The 21,680-nt window shown below is 38.8% G+C and overlaps 2 protein-coding genes and 2 non-coding genes across 15 annotated transcripts in view; 3 read left to right on the plus strand and 1 right to left on the minus strand.

The window, feature by feature from the left end:
- The window catches only part of IPCEF1 (interaction protein for cytohesin exchange factors 1), a 180,835-nt gene that overhangs the window by 139,288 nt on the left and 19,867 nt on the right, over positions 1-21,680 (plus strand). For all 12 annotated transcript variants that reach the window (XM_047101507.1, XM_047101505.1, XM_047101504.1 and 9 more), the window contains 2 exons: positions 1,102-1,190; positions 12,558-12,930. In XM_047101507.1, coding sequence (XP_046957463.1) covers positions 1,102-1,190; positions 12,558-12,930 — 462 coding nt within the window. The remainder of the gene's footprint in view (positions 1-1,101; positions 1,191-12,557; positions 12,931-21,680) is intronic.
- The window catches only part of OPRM1 (opioid receptor mu 1), a 169,873-nt gene that overhangs the window by 31,388 nt on the left and 116,805 nt on the right, over positions 1-21,680 (minus strand). The gene's annotated exons all lie outside the window — the stretch shown is intronic.
- Positions 7,983-8,089, plus strand: LOC124529465 (U6 spliceosomal RNA). Its single transcript, XR_006966361.1, has one exon. It is a non-coding gene; the product is annotated as a U6 spliceosomal RNA (small nuclear RNA).
- Positions 18,653-18,755, plus strand: LOC124500721 (U6 spliceosomal RNA). Its single transcript, XR_006959651.1, has one exon. It is a non-coding gene; the product is annotated as a U6 spliceosomal RNA (small nuclear RNA).

A 21,680-nucleotide genomic window follows, 5' to 3' on the forward strand; every position in this document is an offset into this window, starting at 1 on the left:
ACATCTCAAACAGCTGCCAATGCAAATGTTTTATTGCCCCACTCACTGAATTCTTACTCAGAGACATGATCTTGTCATGATCTAGACGGATAACTTTCATCCCACTATTTCCTCTCAGATGTTTTAATATTTCCACCAGGTGTGTGCTGAGGCTAATTACTCTAAGTTTGTGCTAGGAACCTGAATGTCAGATGGGGACACAGGCCATATTTTTAGCTCAGTCTGTAGCTCTTTGGGTTCAAAAGCTACAGGAGTTGAAATCTTCTTAATGATGAAATTACTCCTGAATATTGAGAAGAGGGAAGCTGTAGGTGTCAGGGTCACAGAGCTGATACTATTTCTGAAACGCTTAGACCATATAAAACTTGGCAGCTGAAATGCAGGGAGTTGTATCCTTGGATAACAAAAATGACAAAAGCTTAAATTCAGAAATGGGAAAGCGGCAACTTGATTTAAAACAATAAAGAACTACAACATAAGAGTGTGAAATCAGTATCCTAACCATCTCCTTGGTCCTCTTTTCCATGACATAAATACCCATTGTATATTTGAAGTGCGTTTATAAATTGTGAGGAGAAAAATCACTACATGAAAACCTTCTCCTTAATCCTGGTATGTAAGGCCTTCTGTGATACGGCCTCATGCAAACTTTCAGCTTCGATTTTCACCACATCCCTGAGAACTCCATATACTTGGTTTAGCCTGCACCCTCCACGTGGTATTCCCATTACTCTGTGTGCACCATTGATGGTTTACTTATCCAGCCCTTTCTAGCTCATTATGGCTCCCATGATCAAAATTACTCACTACTGATTTTACGCTCTCTTAGTATATGACTCAACGCGTCTTTTGAGGAATTATTGAGGACAGCTATGGCCAGTCCTCTTCCTATGTATTGGACCCTCTTAAGGGCAGAAACCCTAACATGGCTATTCGTGTTTTCCCCTCTTATGTAATCCCCTGGCACCAGGTAGCTCAGTAGATGAGTCCTTTCTGAATCGATCGGAATTGCAATAGCCAGATGGAAAAAAACCTCTGCTCATGCATTTTGGAATCGGTGACAACAGTGTTGAAACATTAAGCTTTTTCATTTTTGTATAGAATGCTACAGTGAGAGTGAACAGGAAGACCCTGAAATAGCTGTGGAGACACCACCCCCTCCTTACTCTGCGGAGACTTTCTCTCCTTTGGTACGTACCAGCGTGATTAGTCTGTTGGTCACGATGAAATGTGTGGATGTCGTTCCTTCCAGTTGCATAGAATGTACTTTGACCGGTAAATTTTAAGAATGGGCTAAATTAAGGTGCCTGCCAAAGAGCAAGTGCTGTTCTCGGGGTGCTGATCTGGAGCCTTCTCCATAGCACCCCCCAGGTATGACAAACTCAGTGGATTTTTGTGTGACCCACAGATGTGTCATGCTGACAGGACTCATGGTAATGCAAAGGGCTTCTAGGTGATGGGCCAAAGCTTGCAAAGATTTATTTGTTCTGTGATGTTTATTTATACCCTTCTGGTCTTCGGAAAGAAGAAAAGTGCCTGTCCTGGGTGCATGCACTATATCCATGTGAAATGAACATAAAAAGGACGAAGACAGTAGATGAAGAGAAAGCTGGATTCAGAAAGGTATCAGGAGGCCAAGAGTGGGGTCAGTGCATTCAATCTGCACATGGAATGATTCTGTGTATTCACTAGAGGGAAGTTCAAGTTTGATTCTTATCTTTGGAAGCATCCAACATAAGTTCAGGTTATTAATGAATGTTAAGACTATGGCATGTTGCTTTGTATTTGGATGCTCATTGGCATTGTATTGATGGCCCCTAGAAGGATTCAAGCAGGGATCTTTGAGGAGGTTTATTTATGGTTCTTCTAACTATCACGTGGCAGGACTTAAGTAGATGCGTTAAATATATTTACCCTTCAAATGATCCTGAAAAGTAGTAGTATTTAATCAACATTTCAGTCATTACTAATGAGGCCAAGCATCTCTTCATATCTGTTGGCCTTTTGGATTTTCTGTTTAGTCTGTTAAAATCTTCAGTACAGTTTTAGCTGTCTTACTATTACTAGTTTGTATTTATAAAGTTTCTTTATTATTCTGTATATTGGTCCTTAGTTAGAAGTAAGGCACATCTCCTTTTCTGCTACATGGCTTTTTTTTTTTTTTTTTTTTTTTACTTTTTGACTCTGTTTCATGGTTTCTTTTCATAGACAGATATTCTTGATTTCAATGTGTCAGGTTTATCCATTATTTCTGTTGTGGTTTGTGCTTTTGTTTCTGATTTTAAAAATTGTTTCCTATTGCTAGCTCATGAGGAAGTAGATATTGTTATCTTCATTTCATGGATGAGGAAACCGAGGTTCAGAGAAGTAGAATGACCTGGTCACATTTGCAGTATATGGAGCACCTGAGATGGGAGCCCTGGTCTGTCTAGCTTTATAGCATATGCTCTTTCCACCTTACTACTGCACTTGTCCATCCATGCACCCAAGTAATTACAGGTTCTGATAGATTACAGCCTCTCCTTCACTTGCCAGACCTCTTTTGCCAGAATTTTCTATGTTGTGTGATGAAGTTTTCATCTTTATTTGTATCTTGCCAGTTTCTGGATGTAGGCTATTAAATAGCTTTTAAATAATGACTTCTATGGTTTTCACCTACTGTCAGTGGAGAATTGTGGTCCCTTTTCTAGTTTTTTTTTTTTGCTAACAACCAAGTCCAGAAAGAAGTATTTGTTGAATGAGTATGTTTATTAAAATTTCTATGAAATAGGGCTAGCTAAAATTAAGCAAGATATAAATAAATTTAAACTTTGAATCTGGTAAAATTTAGACTGATTTCTGAACTAGACTTACAGTATATCCTATGTTAACATATTCATAACTTTTCCTTAGTGTCGTCTTTCTCTTCTTTTAAAATCACTTTCTAAATTTGGAAAAGACTAAATAGATGTGGCTTCCTGGTTTAACAGAGTAGCATGTATATTTGTTTGTTTCTCTCTGCTTCAGTCTCTCTTCTTTCTGTCTCTGTCTGTCTACCTTCTCTCTCTTTCCTATTTTAACCTGTAACACACAATAATTTGGTTGGTCCTCCAACCTTCTCTTCCTGAGATTCTCTCTGCCTCCTACTGTCCCCCCCACATACGACTCTGACATGATTTATTTCAGTTCTAAAATACTGTGATTTTCATTTTTATAGTGGCACACTAGCATCACAGATTACTAAGAGCATTGTCAACCATCTAGAACTCGCCTTGATGAAAGTAAAAACAACCAGATTGTCTTCGTAGATGAGGGATCAGGACTCCATTGCATTACACAATGATGGTCTTGATGTTGTAGTAGAAGCTCAGAGAATGCTTGTTTCAAAACAAAGAAATGAAGGGGTGCAGAGGGGGCTGCCAGAAAGTGAGGTCGTTGAAGTGGGAAGTCTTTAGAATTTTCCGAGTCATCAATCAAATAGTATTTCTTACAGTTTTAAGTTGAGCATTTTCTGGAAGGCCGCTAAGGCTAACATTTTTTTTTTTTATGAAGAAATATATTGGAAATAGATAAATGTTGAACAGTTAGATTTTATTTTCCTTAGAAACAGAATATGTTCCTCCTGTTCACATATTTTCCAGGCAGATTTTGTTTTTGTTTCCTCTTGTTTCTGAAAAACAGACATGCAAGACACTTGGTTAAAATACCATTTAAGCTTTTTATTTAAACAGATGAAAATTCAAAAATTTCATGGTAACTTTGATCCAGAGCATGAATCAACTCATTTTGTTTTGGCTCAGTCTGGCATAGGCTAGCCATGACTGAGTTATGTAAGCCACGATGGAAAAACTTTTTTTCTCTAAGTTCTTGCTTTAAAAAAAATATTTTGGGTAATGAACTTTCATTTTGGAATGATGACTCAAAAGTGTAAAATAATACTTTCCTGGAAAATTATCTCCCAAAAGTAGACTCTTGAATTAAAAATTTAATTCAGTGTCCAATAATTCTAATTGCTTGCTGCAAACAGTAAGATTTCAGCACCAGACCAATTTGGACCTGTGCTTCTAATGGGTGGGACCACATTCCACAAGACAGTAAAGAACACTTCGGGATTGTCCCTGAGTGAACAAGAGGTTTCTGTTTCTGTTGCTTCTCCTTGAGAAGACTTCACAGGATGGATAGGCATCCATCCAGAGAAATGAGAAATGGGGACCTTTTGACAGGCTTACTAAAAAAACTGAAAATAGATGGGACTCTGTAGATTTCATTTAGGAAGATGCTTTGTGGAAATCAGTATCCACGATTCCTTGAGATTTATGATTCCTTGAAACCCACAAAAGGGCAGAAAAGGAATTGACTTCATTCACTTTTTAAACTCAATAAGGTTGTAAGTTACAAAGTGACTTAAGAGCTTAACCATCATTAAAACTTTGTTATACATATTTTTCCTCTAAGTTTAATTATTAAAAGCATTGGTAACCTAACCTATGCTTATATGCTTCTTCATTCATTTAACAAATTTTGTTGAGAGTCACTGTTCTAAATACTTGGGACATGAGTGAATAAAAAAGACAATGATTTATTTCTTCATGGAGTCAAACTTTTAGTTGAGAGAAACTGCTAAGAAGTAGTCAACATAATAAGTAAATTATCTGCTGTGTCAGTAGGAGTGGAGCATGGTGGATGAGGGGAGATAAGAGTGCTGGAAGTTGGGCTGTGTTGTGAATAGAATAGCCAGGATAGGCCTGAGTGAGAGCTGAGGTTTGAGCAAAACCACAGAAACGTTGTGTGAGAGGCAGCCAGGTGTTCGGGGAAGGAGTCTTCCAAGCAAAGATCTCCTTGGTGCATGGGTGGCAGCGCATGGAAGTCAGTGTCCCTGGAGCAGGGTAAGCCAAGGTAAGAATAGCAGGAAGTAAGGTTGGAGGGTAGTGGTGGCCGTGCCATGCAGGGCCCGAGGGCCAGTTAAGGACCTTGATGCTTTGGGTTACTTAGGGAGCCTTTGGGAGTTTTGAGCAGAGGAGTGATGTGATCAGTTTCCATCTTAAAAGGACCACTCGGGATACTGTGTGGGGGGAGACTCTGGGAGGCAGGGAGTAGGATAGAAGCAAAGAAAAGGGAGGGTGGCAGTGGTCTAGTGTGAGAGACGGTGGGGATGCAGGTCATGGCATAATTGAAAAATAGAATGGGTGGATTTTGAACTTGGCAGACCACCCAATAGGTGGATCAGATAGGCAGAAAAACGGAGAGGATAAATGTTTATCTTCAACTTCAAACAGCTTCAAACAGCTCCTGCAGATTATTTTAACACGAGGGTCCTCACATTTTTTTTCGAAGTACAATTCCTTTGGCTCCAAATGATGAGAAAAAAAATCTAAAGCGAACCAAAGAAGCAGTGAGTAAAAACAAACCCTGTAAACTGCGGCTTCTTGGTCAGTGGCAGAGGAAGAAGTCAAAGATTAGACACTGAAAGGGGTTAAGTCAGTTTTAGAAACTCACACTTAATCTTGGTAGGATGAATCTCGCCCAGTTGTTTACAAAACGTCACTTGATCTTTCGCTGCATGTACTCTATAAAATAATAGAAATGCTTGCAAGGGAGATCGTTGTATGAAAAGTTATCAGTGACTTCAAAAACAAGCCAGGTAAAGGTAGAAAGAAAAGTCGTCCTCTCTCCTGAAGATACAGTTATCGCAAGCTCTCTGGTTGACCATTTAACTGACTTCAAGACTTCTGAAGTTAGCGTTTGCATCTCTGCTTCAGCAGTCTAATTCAGGCACCTCCTCTGGCGGTCCCTCACAAGGCATGGGACTGCCCCTGACGCCTTACATTCCCACGGCTGCTGCCCTCGTTGGGGCCTGGAGTAGCTCCTGCCCGAGTCATAGAGAGAGCGGGCTATTTTTCTTCCTTGTCTCTAATGTCCCCCTCCTCTTAAAAACCACTTCCAAATTAGTCTTCCCAAAGCGTGGTTCTGATGGTCTTGATTCACCTGCACAGGACCTTGCAGTGGCTCTTCATGGCTTATCAAATTAATTCTCCACTTGTTGGCATGGCATTTAAGGCCCTTGGGTTTACCTCAGGCTGCCATTCCAGTCTTGTTGCTGATTCCTCCTGTGTCAGCAGCCCAGTAAACTGCCTGCTGTCTCCCCAGAACTTTCCAGACTTTCCCGCTCTTGCGCCGTATTGATAAACTTTCTCTGCTTGTGGGAACTGTTTCTCCCACCCCATTCCACTTTCTCGCATTCAAATATGACTTCCCTCAGTAAAGCTTCCCTGGTCCTCTAAATCAGGTTCATCTTCCCCTCTTCTGAACTCTTTATGTTCCTAGTGCATTTTTTTTTTTTTGGAGGTAAGAGGCACCTTTTTTCATAACACATATTTGAAATGAAATAAATATTTTTTTATTGGACCATAAACGGGCAAGTGGGTGACTGTAACTTCATCCACGTTCTCTGCAGATTTGTGACTCTGCAGATATTTCCCAATGTGAATTAGAACGTCCCTACTTTACACGTCTCTAGTGAATTAGAACGTCCCTACTTTACACGTCTCTAGCACTTTCACATGGCTTTGAGGAGGATGGTTTCATCAGACTTTCACATTCTGCATTTAACAAATGAGGAAGCCGAAGAGAAATAAATAGAACTGTCACAGGTAGCCTTTGCAAGCTGAAGTTCACCTTTTATTAAGAATATCCTTTCCTGTTATCCCATGTGCTCCTTGTGATGAATCTGAGTCAGGCAGGCAGACAGCTAATGCATTTTTGTGTGTGTGTCGACCATGTACGAGGTACTGTTGCACATAAGGGAATGCTGGATTGAACTAGACTGTATCTTTTCCCCAGAGCATCTTAAGTTCTAAGTTGAGGAAGAGGCACAATAAACTTGTGATTCAGACAAATAGTCTTGAGTAACGATAAATACTATGAAGAAGCTAAAATGGGGTGATGTGTTAGGGAGTGACTGGAGTCAAGTTGGGAGGGCATTGCTTTGCCTGTGACAATCAGGGAAGAGCCTGCTGATGTTTGAACTGACACCAAAATGGTGAGAAGGAAGCAGCCAACCAGAAGTCCACAGAGAGGGCCTCTCAGGCAGAAGGCACCTGTTCTCAAGGGATAGAAAGAAAGTTGATGGGACTGGACGGGGAGGTGGAAGGAGATGTAGCTGGGTGGGGGAGTAGATAGGGAGTCCACATAGGCCTTCTCAGCCATAATGAAGACTGTGGCTATTTTTCTACTTGTGATGGGCAGTTCTTAGAGGATTCTCAGCAGGGGAATATTGTGATCTGTTTTATGTTTGAGAAACACTCTAATTGTTTGGAAGATGGCCTGGGATAGAGAGGGGGGTGGGTAATGGTGGGAGGAGGAAGTCAAAGGAATAGGACGTAGCGATAAAGTGTCCTCTGCAAGGTCACTTGGATGGCAGGGACTGGAGTGAGGAGCAGGTCCTCTGTCACCTCATGGCCCAAGGTCATGCGGGAGGCTGGAGGATGGGGGGGGGTGTGCTCTGCAAAGTCTTTGAGCTTTCAGAGAAATGCTTCCTGCTAGGATACGGTAGAAATACAAACAATACTTCCTAGGGTTTAGCAGCAATTGACTGATCTGTCTTTATTCATGTGGCCAATAAAAGAAAAGAAACCCTGTATACATTCTTTTTTTTCTCACTTGATTTTATTATGTTTAGTCCTAAGTAATTCCCGTATTTTCTTTCTTTTTTTTTTAAATATACTTTGACTAATGTTGCTTAAAATTTATAGGCTGACTCACGTCTTCCTAATTACAGGCTTTTGGTGGCTGTCTCAGACTATTTTTCCCTATGTCAAATTTGTGTTTTTAAACAATTCAAAGAAAAATATTGTAGAGCTGATGAGCATTTGAACTAAGCTTCTTTGATAAATAAAACTATGTAAGTATTGAATCACTGAATTCTACACCTGAAGCTAATATTACAATGTATGTTAACTAACTGGAATTTAAATAAAAATAATCTACAGAAAATGGGAAAAAGTGTGCTGGCTTCGGCAGCACATATCATAAGATAGGAATGGTACAGAGAAGATTAGCATGGCCCCTGTGCAAGGATGATGTGCAAATTTGTGAAAAGAATATGAGAAAAAGCAGTATTGACTTTTTAATTTAGTTATATATAGTCTCTTCATTAAAACTTAGATTTTTAAAATGTCTTTAATTTTCTCATTAAAAAGTAAAATATTTAAAACCCAAATGTTCTGAAATGGGTGAACCACCATGCAATTATTAACTTCTAATAGATAACACAATAATTTTGTTTAAGATTATGAGAACATCTTGTGGGGGTGTTTGCAGTGCAGTCAGTAACAGTCACCATAGATCCTGGGATTAAGGTAAATCCTTTGTAACAATTCTGCAGAGAATTTCAGGGTGCTCCTCAGAAAGAGACTGAACTGTTCTGGGCTGTTTTTCTTCTAGACCACTTTGTAATGGTATTAATTTGTTAGCAACTGTGGGTCAGGTATAGATGTAAAACACAGAGATGCAAAAATAACTACAAAACAGCCTATTCTCAAGTAACTCACCAAAAAAAAAGATGAACAAGTCAATCGGCGATTACGGTATGAGTTGACAAATAAACTGACATTCCGCCTGGTGTGACAGAAGCAAGCCCGGGAGCACCAGGCAGAGGTAGCCATCTTGCCCTGAGGCCACCGAAGGATGTGGAGCCAGTCCTTGAACTGATACTGAAGGATGGGCTCGTGTTCATCACACAGGGGTGGGGTGAAGAGGAGAGACTGTCGTTTCTTTCTACCTTCATTTGATTTGCTGTGAGAAGTTTTATGAGTATAGGACATGGATGGTTCATAGAAGGCACTGAGCTAAATGTTCTGTTTGACTTGTGGCTTTTGGTTCCTACAGAATGGTAGAAATACTGAAGCATGATGTAGCACCACAGTATCTATTTATAAAGTACATTTTCATGTTCCTTCCTCTGTCACAGCATTCCAGGTTCACGTTGATTCATATTTTGTTCATCTCTCTTCTGACAAAAACTCGTTCTGACCTGATACACATCGTTTTTTTTTCTCGTTTTCTTTTCCCTTCTCTCTTGTTCTTCCTTTTTTCCCCTTGCTCACTCTTTTTTCCCTTTAAAAATCAATTTTGTAGTTGTTACATGGAGCAAGAACAAAGACAGTGGATTGAAAGCATTTGAGTTGTATGTGTTGGGAGTAGTACCTCAAAAAGGAATATACTTCCCCAAAGTTTCTGATGCTCAATGAACATGTCTTTCCTTGGTCTTCAAGGACCTTTCCTTGAGGTCCAAAAAAGTTTGTGGAAAGTGCCACAGCAGTGATGTGTGCAGGCTTTTGCTTAAACAGCCCATTTGCTATAATCAAATTACAGTAGTATCCGCAAGGGCAACAGGAAAAGCTTGCACATGCTCTCTTTTCAGAAAAGGAGGCTGACTCCACCAAAGCCAAGTTTTACTAAAATAGCTCACAATAGGGGAACGTGTCAGGACTGGGCCTGAATGGTATTTTTGTTAATATGTATTTTGTAGCTCATTCTAATGAGTAAACCAGTCTTGGCATTTATTCGACAGCTTGGGGGGTGGTGGTGTGCACTCTCTCCTCTAGGTAACTAAGGTTTTATTTAGTGAATTGCAAATCTTTGATCTCTTAGTTGTTAAATCGTCTCCGTGATTTAAGGCAACCGATTCCCCAACTCACTGACACATTCTTGAATGGAAAGTTTTATGTCTGTGCAAATACATTGTTAATAAGATGTACGTGGTGAGTTAGTATCTCAACTGGCTATTTTAATGTCATGCTACTAAAAAGTGGATCTATCGATTGTTTGACAACGTATGTCTAGTATACAGCAAATTGGGCACACGTTGGGTAAATACTGGCTGTTCCCATCAGAACACAGAGTTTAGAATCTGCAAAATGTCCCCAATATATTCTTGGGGACATACTGGTTGGGAACAAAATCAACCATTCTGAGTTAGTTGCAACGATTCTGAGATTTGGGGGAGAAAATCCTAGTTTGTTCTCTGGCTTCTTCTCACTAGCAATTTTTTTTCCTACCACTTCTTTGGACTTTTGAATGCTTGAGATTGACATAGTGTCCCACAGGATGACATAATAAAACTGAACTATAAGATGCCTTTTCTGTCTCATCTGCCATTGGAGATACAGGGTGACCCATAGAGCACTGTTGTCTCTGTTGTCTAGATTTTTGGATTCTATTGACCAATAAAATTAAAAAGGAAGGAACAACATATGGTTGCCAGATCTTTATTTAGCTATGTAGGACATTAAAAAAAACTTAAAAAAGACAAAACTAATATCTACCATAACCATTTTCCAAAAAGGAAGGCATATATTTTACCATCAAAATGAATCAAGGATAAAATCTCAGGATAAATGGAGTCCTTTCCAACGCAGTGATTGGCGATGCTGCGTTGATGTTTTCTCCGTGGACAGATGAGCATTTTGCCAAAGAATTTATTCACTCTTGCATTGTGTGTTAGGAACTGCTTTCAGAAGATCCTGTATCATCAACCCACTTCTCATAGTCTAGGTACAGTTTTTGGTTTCTTTTTAATGAATGAAGAGCTTGCAAATGGATTCTTGTCTTTTTTGGTGAAAGTTTATTAAAGGTTTTAAATTATTAAAGAGCTAGTGAGTTAACATGATTTCATCTATGTAGTTATGAGTGGTTGCTGGGCATGTACTAAAGAATGTGATTCTCCATGATATTGGAGGGCTTAAATATATGTACTTTGTCTACATCCATGGTCTTCACTCAGTATTTTGCTTCCTGTCTGGCGTCTGCTTTTGCTGAAACTTTTCTTTCTGTGAATTCTTTTTCTTAATTACCTTTGTCAAGACTTGTTGCTCAATCAGTGAGAATACAGTGATAGATTACAATCTACTCTTTGCTCAAAATATCCTTCAATATTTCAAAGAATTCCCCAAAGAGGCTTTTTACATTTTTAGGGAGCATTGAAGATAGGGTAAATTGTGTTATGGAGATCTTTCAGATCCTAAAACAGAGAATTCAAAGTTCTACAAATCGGTTTTGGGAAATGGCATCATAGTTCTTGGTTCTTGTCACATGGATATAAATATCATACATTTTTCTTTCGATTCTTTTTTTAGACTAGTTTAGTTTTTTTAATATCTTCTTTAAGAAGACATTACAGCATACAACTGAACCCCCAGCATGTTAGTTAAACATGGGCTATAGATCCATAAGTAGTAGAATGGAATTGAAATTTAATCTTGGGGCGCCTGGGTGGCTCAGTTGGTTAAGCATCCGACTTCAGCTCAGGTCGTGATCTCACAGTTCGTGAGTTCAAGCCCCATGTCAGGCTCTGTGCTGACAGCTCAGAGCCTGGAGCCTGCTTCAGATTCTGTATCTCCCTCTCTCGCTGCTCCTCCCTGCTCACACGCTGTCTGTCTCTCAAAAATAAATCAAGATTAAAAAAAAATTAAAAAATTAATCTGAACCCCACTCCTTTTGGCAACTAATGGAAATACAGAATACAAACAGATGAATTATCTGTCAGTGTATTTTATCAAGTCTTTGTAACAGTTTCATGATGAACTTTGCTGTGATCTGTTAAAGAGTCTTCAAATTAAATAATGAGGATGCTTAAAAATTGTAATTTTTCCCTTATAACAAACTTAACTCAAACAGAACAAAAAGGGATTGTACTAATAATCCTCACATGAAGTCTGAGAATGAATGTCCCGTGCAAGGTCAACGCAGCTATTTCTGTATCACCGAGATATAAAGTTAAATGTGATGTCTTCAGCTGTTTGAATAAAAAAGGGGAGGTTATTTTTATTTTTTTTATTAATATGAAATTTATTGTCAGATTGGTTTCCATACAACACCCAGTGCTCATTCCAATAGGTGCCCTCCTCAATACCCATCACCCACTTTCCCCTCCCTCCCACCCCCCATCAACCCTCAGTTTGTTCTCAGTTTTTAAGAGTCTCTTATCCTTTGGCTCTCTTCCACTCTAACCTCTTTTTTTTTTTCCCCCTTCCCCTCCCCCATGGTCTTCTGTTAAGTTTCTCAGGATCCACATAAGAGTGAAACCATATGGTATCTGTCTTTCTCTGTATGGCTTATTTCATTTAGCATCACACTCTCCAGTTCCATCCACGTTGCTACAAAGGGCCATATTTCATTCTTTCTCATTGCCACGTAGTATTCCATTGTGTATATAAACCACAATTCCTTTATCCATTCATCAGTTGATGGACATTTAGGCTCTTTCCGTAGTTTGGCTATTGTTGAAAGTGCTGCTATAAACATTGGGGTACAAGTGCACCTATGCATCAGCACTCCTGTATCAGAAAGGGGGGTTTTAAATACAAGAACAAAAAAGCTTTTATTCTGAATCATAGTTGGTAAGACAAATGAAAAAAACCAAAAAACAAAACCCAAAACGTGTGAATGGTTTTTCAAATGATTTGTTACTAATAATTTGTTTTTGACACACTGAGGTACCTTCACTGAGAATGGAGAGTAGAGAATGCTGGTTGAATCATGATTTATTTTATTCACTTTTGGTTTTATTTGTGAAATAGGCTACAAAGCAGGCATCTTCATCTTCACCCAAACTGAGTGACACGTCACGTTCTTCCTCTTCCTTGGAAAATACAGAAAAGACACACAGCAGTTTGGCCTCCTCCTTATCTAGAGAAAGACAGTCCTGGATCGACATAGTTAATAGTTCTGCTGCTGCTGACGATGAGGGACAGTCTATAACACTTGCCGTGAATGTTCACTCACCTGCACCCTCAGAGGCAAACAGTCGCAAAGCCCTGGAAAACAGCTGTGCCACATCAGAAAGTGAATTTTTGAACTCTTTGTCTAGCGATGACACTTCTTCATTGAGTAGCAACCTGGACCATCTTACTGTCCCAGACAAGCCCACTGGATCAAAGATGGCGGACAGAGGTAAACCAAGACGTTGTTTACTCTTCTCTAGAGAGCGAATATTTGTGTATAGATGTGGAACTCGGAGGTTAATTTGTAAAAAGAACATTTAAAGGCATGAATGATAATTCAATAATTAAACAGTCAGGTGGGGCTAAGCGCAGGGGTTACTTCTGAAAAGGAGTGTATGTGGAAGATTCCAGCTTCAAGGCCATTAATCACCCACTGTAAGTGTTACTGGCCAAATGCTTACAGGTATGAGACATGCGATTTCCCACCAATCTGAGGAAACCCTTGACTCCTTTTTGGTCCCATGTCCTATGCTCTGGAGCCTGTGGTGATTAGATCAGGATTTTGTAAATTGATACTTAATAACATTGTCTTTGTGGCTCCAAACAAATGGAGAGCCATCACCTTCCCTGGACCATGACCACAGTCAAGGTCTGGGTCCTTGCTGGTTGGCTTCTGAAGGTGCCCGTGTGGTTGAAAGGAAGACAGACAACTTTCATGCACTTTGGAAGGCAGCACTAGAACTTTCAAACACAAAGGTGAGCACAGTTTATGCTTTTGAAATAAAATAATTTAAGTCTTAGCAAAGGAAAGAGTTAATGGAGGGTAGAGATTAATAATGCGAACTTTCTTTTTTTAAAAAAATTTTTAATGGTTATTTTATTTTTGAGAGAGAGAGATACAGAATGCAAGCAGGGGAGGGGCAGAGAAGGAGGGAGACACAGAATCTGAAGTAGGTTCTGGGCTCTGAACGCTCAGCACAGAGCCCGATGTGGGCCTTGAACTCACAAACCGTGAGATCATGACCTGAGCCGAAGTCAGATGCTTAACTGACTGAGCCACTCAGGCGTCCCTATAATGTGAACTTCCTTAATACTCTGTGATAATTGGTCTTTATCTTTTGTTCAGACAAGCTTTTTTTGTTTTGTTTTGTTTTCAATCATGATGCATCTTTTTGGATAGTCTGTACCTTATTTGTTTATTCAGGTATAAAACAAGCTTACCTGATCAAAAGATACTGAGCAATGAGAGAATGTTGAGTTTGGTTTGTATTTTTTTCAGTGTACTAGTGAGAAAAAGTAGACCAGTGAAATTCTCATGATAACATTTCTAGAGTGGCCCGAAAACACAGATGGCTGCTCTCCCCTCTTCCCTAGCCTGATCAGGGAAAGTTTCTTTCAGTCCTCAAATCTCCAGATAATACCCTATTAATTTAATGTTTGGTATCAGGGTAATTTGAGCCAAGTATCACAACTGCAGGCCCAGTTCTGTGTGTATGTGTGTATGTGTACACAGTATTTTGAAATATACAAATTGGAACTCTCAGGCTGGGGACTCCACTCGCCAAGTCACCATGGTTGTCACCACTCCCTGTGGCCTTATCCAAAGATACTTCACGCAGTTGAGTTACCTGCCTGACTACTCATGGCATTTTTTGCTTAATACCCCTAATTTTAGGCCTGTAATCTACTTTACATTTGAAAAAGTGGAGTGAATGAAGTAATTGGTGAAATAACTTATGTCTATAGGCGAAGGAAGTGAGACGAGGAGAATGGAAACAACAATGAGGAGTATAGGGGGAGTCACAAGTGAACTCTGAAGAATGGAAAACAAGCTGGCCTCTGGTTTTAGAGGTGCTGTTGTGTAGAAGAAATGTTGGGCGTAATCTCTGTCTCCTTGGAAGTAAAAACCGATGCAGATTGTGCGGCTAGTGGCGCAAGTAAAAAGGAGGTAGTTTGAAATGCAGCGTAAGAAACTTCTTTTTAATTGGGGCACCTGGGTGACTCAGTTGGTTGAGAGTCTTGATTTTAGCTCAGATCATGATCCAGAGTCATGGGATCAAGTCCGCGTGGGGCTCTGTGCAGAGTGTGGAGCCTGCTTAAGATTCTCTCTCTCTCTCTCTCTCTCTCTCTCTCTGCTCCTCTTCCTCCCCAGCCCCAACCCAGCTTGTATGCACGTGTGCCCCCCTCTCTAAAAAAAAATAAAAAAAATAAGCTTCTTTTTTATGTTGAAAACAGTTCAAGATTGAATGGGTTTCTTGGAAAGTAGTAGATTCCTTGTCATTGGAGGTTTTTCCTCATTCTGAGACAACCATTTTCATTGGGTTTTAATTGCATATCACCTATTGATCACAATTTTTCTTCTTACAAAGATATGCTGAAGAGAGGATTTAAGTATCTTGAACTGGATGGCCTCTAACTTGATACTTGGAAGAGGCTTCCAGATACAAGGCTGCTTGAACTAAAGAAAATCATGCAAAGTAGCACATCTATTATCTCCTAGGTGAAAACTCTTACTTTACTCATGGGGCCATGCGTAGAACTAAAACCTGTCATGTATGCACACGTGCACGCGTGCTCTCTCTGTCTCTGTCTCTTTCACACACACACACACACACACATGCACACGCACACACGCACACGCGCACACGCACACACACACACACCACCCCCAAATGAGGATGGCTTTAAAAGCAAAATAGAGAATAAAATTCCATTTGCGTTCTTTGCTAAGAGATGACCCTGCAGATTAAGTTTTTCTTTAGGACAAATAACCTGTGAGTCATGAGAAGATGCACGCAGCTCTTGTCCATGTCATTCTGGGAGTGCAGGGGCTGCAGAGCTGGCTGGGGACCAATATCTCTTTTAGTCTAAGGAAGAAGAAACCTGGTATTTTTAAATTTTGAGTTAAGTGCAGATTGACTGACAAAATCTCTTGACATGAAGGTATTCCTCTCAGTAGAAAGGAGGAGAAAATAAAAGTATTTTTCCCTCACCGATGTGTTGGCAGTTGCCATATGTTACAAAATTTTTGCTGATGATCTTCCCCTGCTGCTGGGGATTTGGTTAAATTCCCAGAAGAGTTAAACCACATAAAGTCATTGCTATGGAAACAGAGACCAGGTCTTTTTTTGCGTTTGTGATGATTTGCTGTTGAGTAATCAGTCTGCATATGATGCTTTTTTTTTTTAACGTGTGTGTTGGAGAATAAGGTAGCTTTTCACTTCTGTGGCTTCTAAAAATTATTCTTTTTAGCTGCCAATTAAAAAAGGAAAAGCCCTGAAGTTCCTGTGCCTGAAATATTGTTCAGGGTGTTTTTATGACAGGGATTGGAATGTCAACACAGTCCAAAACAGGAGTTAGGATTTTAGATTAAGTCGCAGTCTCAAGATGCATTTGCTGGAGAATGAGGCTTGTATCCTAGAAAAGATTCTTACAGGTTACTGCGTCCTGAAACAAGCAGACAGCGTGCATTACAGCCTTCTTTTTATTTTGACAATGAGAGAAATATTTTGCAGTTAGGCAATTACAATTGTGGTTGCTAGAATTTTGTACTGAATTTAAGTGGCTTTTTAGACATCGCTTCCCTGTGGTGTGAGCTAATAAAAAAATGCAGGGTGTTAATTGCATCCTACTGCCTTTCTGCATTGGGAGTTCCAGAGTTCCAGAGCTATCCAGATTCCTCACAGAGTCTTTCCACAAAGCACAGAGGGAAAAGAGGTGATGGGGTCAGTGGAATAGTCCTCTCAGCTCGGTTTTACACTGTATCGTTTCCTTCTTTTGTGCGAGGTTACTTGGCCTGGTACTTATGCCTCTGTGATAATGACTCACATGTATGTCTCTATTTACTTTATGCTGACAATGTGGAGACGATTTTGTGTATGCTTACATAAAGGGTGTGGAGTGACCACACCCTGGATGCTGAAAAGCTGAATAACCACTAATAAGACTAATGCTCAATTTATGTAAATAAATGGTCAAGTAAAAGGCCAGTCAGAATCAATCTGGGCATCATGTTGACTTAAAAGAATTTTTAGTGAAGAGACAGGCATACTAGAGCATGCATGACATCTCAAGAATGGGACATAAATGAACCAGATTTTAAGAGTTAGTAAACATTACCAAAATTTTTACACAATCTGAGTGCAGACAGGATGGATGCTACATTATTTTAGTTAGCTACTTCAGATGTTGCTGTAGAAATGATGTGGCATGTCTCTTTAGGAAGCAAGAGGATAATTAAAAAAACGTTGGATACTGAAGTCCATTCAATTTAGCCTTATTTTTTTGACTACCTAACACGTACTCATGACCGTGTCCTACCAGGAAGACACAGATGAAGAAGATAAAACTTCTGGCCTAAAAATTTTAACATCTGATGGGGAGAGTGGGAGGAATAAGACTTATTTAACAAAAGAAAGCAAAGTAAATGCCACAGAGAGATAGAAGGTACTCGAGGGATTTAAAGGAGAGCAGGCGTTCAAAACAGAGAAGGTCACATCTAAGTAATCTGTGATCCAAGTGGGAGGGTCTGCACACAGAGAGGGGGGCCGTAAGAAAGAGGGATGGAAAAGAAATTTGGATGATGTTGAATGCTGGGCTGGTCGTTAGTTTATTTCAGTAGATCGTGGATGATTGTTTCTGGTCAGCGTACTCATATAATGAAAACAATACTTTAGAAAAATTATGTCTACTTTAGAATGTGGGGTGAACACATATAAGGGGACACAGGAAATTGGAAGAGTGGAGAAACTTTTAGAGTAGCTGGGGTGGCAGTGGAAATGGGAAGCAAAGGAGAAACTAAAGGGTTTCTATAGTACGCCTGTCAAGGTGAAGAGCGCTTGCTCTTTGTATCTCCATTACTTAATTCGGTCCCTGGATTTCCCAGGGATCCCATTTTTTGAACTATAATTTGGGAAGTGATCCCAAAATAGGGATAAATATTTATGATAGGATAAATCATGAATCTATGTCTCTCTCTCTCTAGGCTTATTTCTGCAGCTCTCTAGTCTTTTACTGATGTTTTATCTTCTGCTTTGATGGTAGAGGAGTTAGATTCTCCCTTTATAGCATGCTTTATTATTCAGTAGAACATTACTCTCCTTTGCATAATCTTCCAGGTAAATTTTTGGATTTGATTTTCAAGTTTAATTTAAAAAATCACATTCGGATTTTGATTAAAATTTTCTCGACCTTTTTAGATTAATTTGCTATCTTTAAATCATCGAGGCATTTCATCTATGAACATGGTATATTTCTCCATTCAGGTCATTTTATGATTTTAAGTACAGTGTTTTTCTTATAAGTCTAGCACATATCTTACTGAGTTTGTTCTTAGACCTTTAATAATTTTTCTTGCATTTGTGAATGGAGTCCTTTTATTCCATTTTTAAAATAATTATTATTGCTGTTGTGGAAATAGAAGGTTTTTAATTACATGTTTGTCTTATACTAGTCTCCCTACCTTACAGTTGGAAGTTGTTTTGTTTCTAGATAAATTATCCTATCTTTATGTGATGACCACTTTAGCTGGTCCTCTCTAATAGTTATGCTTTGTTTCTTTTTGTTATTTGTGTGATCGGAATTTTCCTGAAGTTTATTTGCTCTATTACTTTAAAAAAGTCTTTGGCATTATTGATTGCATATTATTTTTATTACCAGTTAATTAAATTCTGCTTTATCTTTACGAGTTTTCTTTTAATTTTATGTAGAATTATTTTGTTTGACCTTTGCTAGCTCCTTAAGTTAACTGCCTAGTTGGTTCACTTTCACATCTTTTTTCCTAGTAAATATATGCAGGTCCTGAGTACCTCTTTGACTAGACCATGCGGTTTGTGTAATGTAGTACTTTCACTGTTGGCTATTTGCAAACAGTCCATTTTAAGAGTAATTTAACTTAATTTCTTCTGCAACCAAACATATTTTTAGAAGAGTGCTTTTAAAATTCAGAGTGAGTGCTTCAGCAGCACATATACTAAACTTGGAACAATACAGAGAAGATTAGTATGATCCCTGCACAGGGATGGCGCATAAATTCATGAAACGTTCCATATTTTTGTTGACCAGAATTAAAATAAAAACTTACGCACACACAAAATATTTTTGAAAATTTCAAAGTGAATATGTTTTTGGCTGTCTGGATGGGATTCACAAAAGATCAGTGACAAAAGGTCAGTGACATAATTTGAGGAACCATGGTCTTTATAGAAAAAGATGGTAGGTTTCTTAATGACAATGGCTGTGGTAATCTCTCTTGGGGATATGTTTGCACAGTGCTGAACATGACTTCCCCTGATCTACATGTCTTCTTGAGAACATATATCTGCCGTTTACACTATTTGCTCTGGGAAGAATCCTTGGTAGTTCTTTGAAATGCTTCTTACCTCATGGTCTCAGATTCATTTTTTGTCTTTATAATTATATTCCTAGCCCATTTTTACTATTCTGGAGACCCTTGAATACATTTCTCTCTACTTAGCAATAGCAAGAAACTGTGATGATACCAGCACGTGTCTGAATTTGCAGCTTGGGCAAATCGAAGGTCAGTTTTCCAGGCAGACCTTTTCATCAGGATATCATCTTAAGCCTTTGAGATCTATTCCTGCACTATCCTTCTGTTGTTAATTTCTAATTTTTCTCCATACAATGTTACGCTTTCCTAATTAAAGCCAAAGCAAATAAGGTTCTATCTTCCTCAAACTACACAAACTATAGTAAGTATAAGATTGAAAAATATTTTTTTAGTAGACTTATATCTTTTTTTTAAAGCAATTTTAGGTTCAGACCAAAATTGAGCAGAACGTACTGCGATTTCCCATCTGGCCCCATCCCTACACATGCATAGTCTCCTCCATTATCAACATTCCCTCCACCAAAGTAGGATATTGTTACATCTGACGAGCCCACATTGACACATCATTATCAGCCAAAGTTCTTGGTTTATGTTAGGGTTCCCTCTTGGTTGTGCATTCTATGGGTTTGGACAAATGTATAATGACATGTATCCATCACTGTGGTATCATATACAGTATTTTCACTGCTACAAGAATCTTCTGTACCCCACCTATCCACCCCTCACTCTCCTTACCTCATTGGCAGTCACCGATCTTTTTTACTGTCTTCAGTTTTGCCTTTTCAGAATGTCATGTAATATAATTTGCAAACAAAGTTTTATTTCTTCCATCCCAATCTTTACATCTTTTATTTCCTTTCCTTGTGTTGCATTAGCTAGGACTTTCAGTACAATGTTGAAAAGGAGTGGTGAGAAGGGAAATCCTGGCCTTTTTACTGATCTTAGTGGGAAAACTTCAAGTTACTCACCATTTATGAAGTTAGCTGTACGTTTTTTTGTAGATCTTCTATATCAAGTTGAGAAATTTCACTTCCTTTTTACTGAGAATTTTTTTAAATCATAAATGGGTCATAGATTTTTGAAGTGCTTTTTTTAAATATATGTTGATAGGATCATGTGATTTTTTCCCCTCTTTTATCTGTTGATGTGATGGATTACATTAATTTTTGGATATTGAATTAGCCCCACATACCTGGGATAAATCCCATTTGATTGTGTTATATAATTCTTTTTATACATTGTTGGGTTCAATTCGCTCATATTTTGTTGAGGACTTTTATATCTTATGTTCATGAGGCATGTTGGTCTGTAGTCTTCTTTTTTATAATGTGTTTGGTTTTGGTATGAGAGTAAATCTGGCCTCACAGAATGAGTCAGGAAGTATTCCATCTGCTTGCTTCTATCTTCTGAAAGAAATTGTAGAGAATTGGTATAATTTGTTCCTTAAATGTTTGGTAGATTCACCAATGAATCCATCTGGGCCTGTGCTGTTTCAGAAGGTTATTAATTATTATTTCAATTTTAAAAATAGAGACAGGTCTATTCATATTATATATTTATTCTCATGTTAGTTATGATAGATTGTGTCTTTCAGGAGACTAGTCCATTTCACCTAGGTTATCGAATTTGTGGACATAGAGTTGTTCATAGTGTTTCTTCATTATCTGTTTGGTGTCCAGTGGGATCTATAGTGATGTCCTCCTTTTTCATTTCTGATGTTGGTGACTTGTGTCCTCTCTTTTTTTTTGCTTAACTAGGTGAAAAATATTTTTACTTTTGGCCTATTTAGATACTTGGAATTTAGTAGGTATAATTTACTTACTGAGTTTTTAAGAATCCAATTCCAAAATCAGCTCATTGTGTTTATTTGATTGAAGGATAGGTGAAGGGGATAATAATGAGATCAAGAATGAAAATTTTGGCCAAATAATGCTTAACAAATATTTGTTGAGAACCTACTGTCCTCCTGGCACAATTGGCCTTTGGAAGTACTTTAGTGAATTATAATAAAGACAGTAGTCCTCTTGGGTAGAATTTACAATCTCGTGAATATGTCTATCATGGCAGGGTAGGGAGATAATTAGGTAAATATAAGAAGATAATTTCAGGTGGTGAATAAGTTCTATTCAGGAAATAAAGTAGGAGTATATAGGGTTGGAGGAAGGACTTTGATTTAGATGACTGGTCGGGGAGGACCTCCCTGAAGAGGTGATCTGAAAGCCAAATGGGACAAAGGAACCTATCTGGCAAAGTGCCCCAGACAGAGAGAAAATAAAATTCAAGGGCTCTAGCAATAGAATAAATTTTGTGGTTCAAGAAACAGAAAGAAATCCAGTGTGACTGGAACAGAGTGAGCAGGGGAAGCATAGGAAGGGATTGGAGAAGTCAACAGCAGCTGGCTTATGTGACGACTAGTGGGTCCTGTAAGGTGTTTGGATTTTGTTCTAAGTGCAGTGGGATGATTTTGGAGGAACTGAACCTAGGGAGCGTTATGGGTGTGGCTTATGTTTTAAAAAGATTACTTCATTATATGGAAAATGGATATTAGGAAGCTGCAGTACACCCAGTATGTAGTTGTTGAAATATGTAAACAGTGAAATGATGGTGGTCTGGTCTAAGTTGGTAGCAAT

Source organism: Lynx rufus, unplaced genomic scaffold, assembly GCF_022079265.1.
Source record: "Lynx rufus isolate CCGP_SWC_20201006 ecotype Redwood Valley unplaced genomic scaffold, mLynRuf1.p SCAF_6, whole genome shotgun sequence".
Lineage (NCBI taxonomy): Eukaryota > Metazoa > Chordata > Mammalia > Carnivora > Felidae > Lynx > Lynx rufus.